Raw genomic sequence first — 1,539 nt, 5'->3', positions numbered from 1 at the left:
CATATATATATGTGTGTGTGTGTGTGTGTGTGTGTGTGTGTGTGTATATATATATATGAGGTTGGTGCTACCATTTTGGGTACTGCGGTGCAGGTGAGCATTCTACTATCGTGCTTGCGTTCGTGGTGTAATGACTGGCATTGTCTTGGTATATTTTGATGTGGATCATTCTTACTACGCTCGTTTGCATGGCTGTCTCGGGAATGGTTGGTACTAAATCCATATGCGTTCTGCTTGCGTTCGTGTGTTGCTGTATAGTCTATTGTATATGCTGATGTTGTTCATACCTTTTATGTATACTTTCATGACTGGTTTGTTTATGATTGAGAATGTTTTAGGTTGGCTACGGTAGTTTTCTTGTGCATGGCCATTTTGAGAGGGATTTGTATCCTATCGCTCTACTGTTGTTTATTTAATACTACTATTGTTCTTTTACCCACCAGCCTAGTATTTATCTTTCGGACTTTCGTGTACTGTTTTTTCTCTGCTATGCGCGTCCGTGATATATCTATAGTAGCGTGTACAACCCCTTGTCACACTAACCCAGTTAGTCTACGCGTATGCCTATGACCCACTTCGATTAGGATTCATTAGACATGCTTGTTACACACGTGGCATGCCTATTTGTGCACCCGTGTGTGTGCGATACGTTGCCCTGGTAGTGTGTATTTGTTTCTACTCAGTATACAATCCACCCCATCCTTCCCAAGTCCCCGCTGAGACTACTTGAGGGGGCTGTAGATGGATGATTTAAATTTAAAATTGACGAGTTAAATTTAAAGTTAATAAAAATGTATTAGCTTTGTCATAGCCGCAGCTTTTGGTTATTGCCGAGTTCTGTCAGGCTCGGCACAGTGGCCCAGTGTACAGTAGAGTTATATCTCACATCATTCTCTATTGAGCTAGTTTGCTACCTCGCAAAGTCTGGTCTGCGCAGTGGAGAATATATCAATCATGTCCCAGGCATATCACTTGTGCCAATACCACGGGCGATCCATCTCAACTCTCGCCACACACACGGACAGGCCAAAGAGAAGGAAAACACTTCAAAGAACGAATCCAAAGAGAAGCCCAAGTCTCAGGACTGGCGGAAGAAGTACACCCTGGGCAAACGCCTGGGTGAGGGCACCTTTGGCACAGTATACCTGGCTGTGGATAAAGCCACCAAGGCCAGATACGCAATCAAGATTCTCAAGAAGCGCAAAGATAAGAGGTGTGTTAGGGACGCCTTGCCCTATTTTTAAACACGGTTTGATGAGTTTTTGGATGAGGAACTTAAATGTTATGGTGGTAGTGGCTGGTCTCCTGTTATATGTATATATACAAACAAAGCCGTGTGGATCGCTCTATGCAACAATCTTTGCCGTAGCCTTGTATTGTGTGAGATATTGGACTCACAACATATAGTAGGACATGGTGTGTGTTTGCGATTGTGTTTGTGTGTGTATATTTATGTGTGTGTGTGTGTTTATATATATATATATATATACTATATATTATATATATATACATATATTATATGTGTGTGTGTGTGTGTGT

General features: G+C 41.9%; 1 protein-coding gene across 1 annotated transcript in view; it reads left to right on the top strand.

Annotated features, from left to right (window-relative positions):
- Window positions 1-1,294, top strand: part of SARC_13152 (hypothetical protein) — a 2,335-nt gene extending 1,041 nt beyond the window's left edge. The window contains exon 2 of the mRNA XM_014292722.1: window positions 1,026-1,294. Coding sequence (XP_014148197.1) covers window positions 1,026-1,244 — 219 coding nt within the window. The 3' untranslated portion in view covers window positions 1,245-1,294. The remainder of the gene's footprint in view (window positions 1-1,025) is intronic.
- Window positions 1,295-1,539: the final 245 nt, after the last annotated feature.

This window comes from Sphaeroforma arctica, assembly GCF_001186125.1.
Source record: "Sphaeroforma arctica JP610 unplaced genomic scaffold supercont1.2951, whole genome shotgun sequence".
Classification (NCBI taxonomy): Eukaryota; class Ichthyosporea; order Ichthyophonida; genus Sphaeroforma; species Sphaeroforma arctica.
The sequence above is the reverse complement of the archived record's forward strand: the minus strand, read 5'-3'. Positions and strand labels throughout refer to the sequence as shown.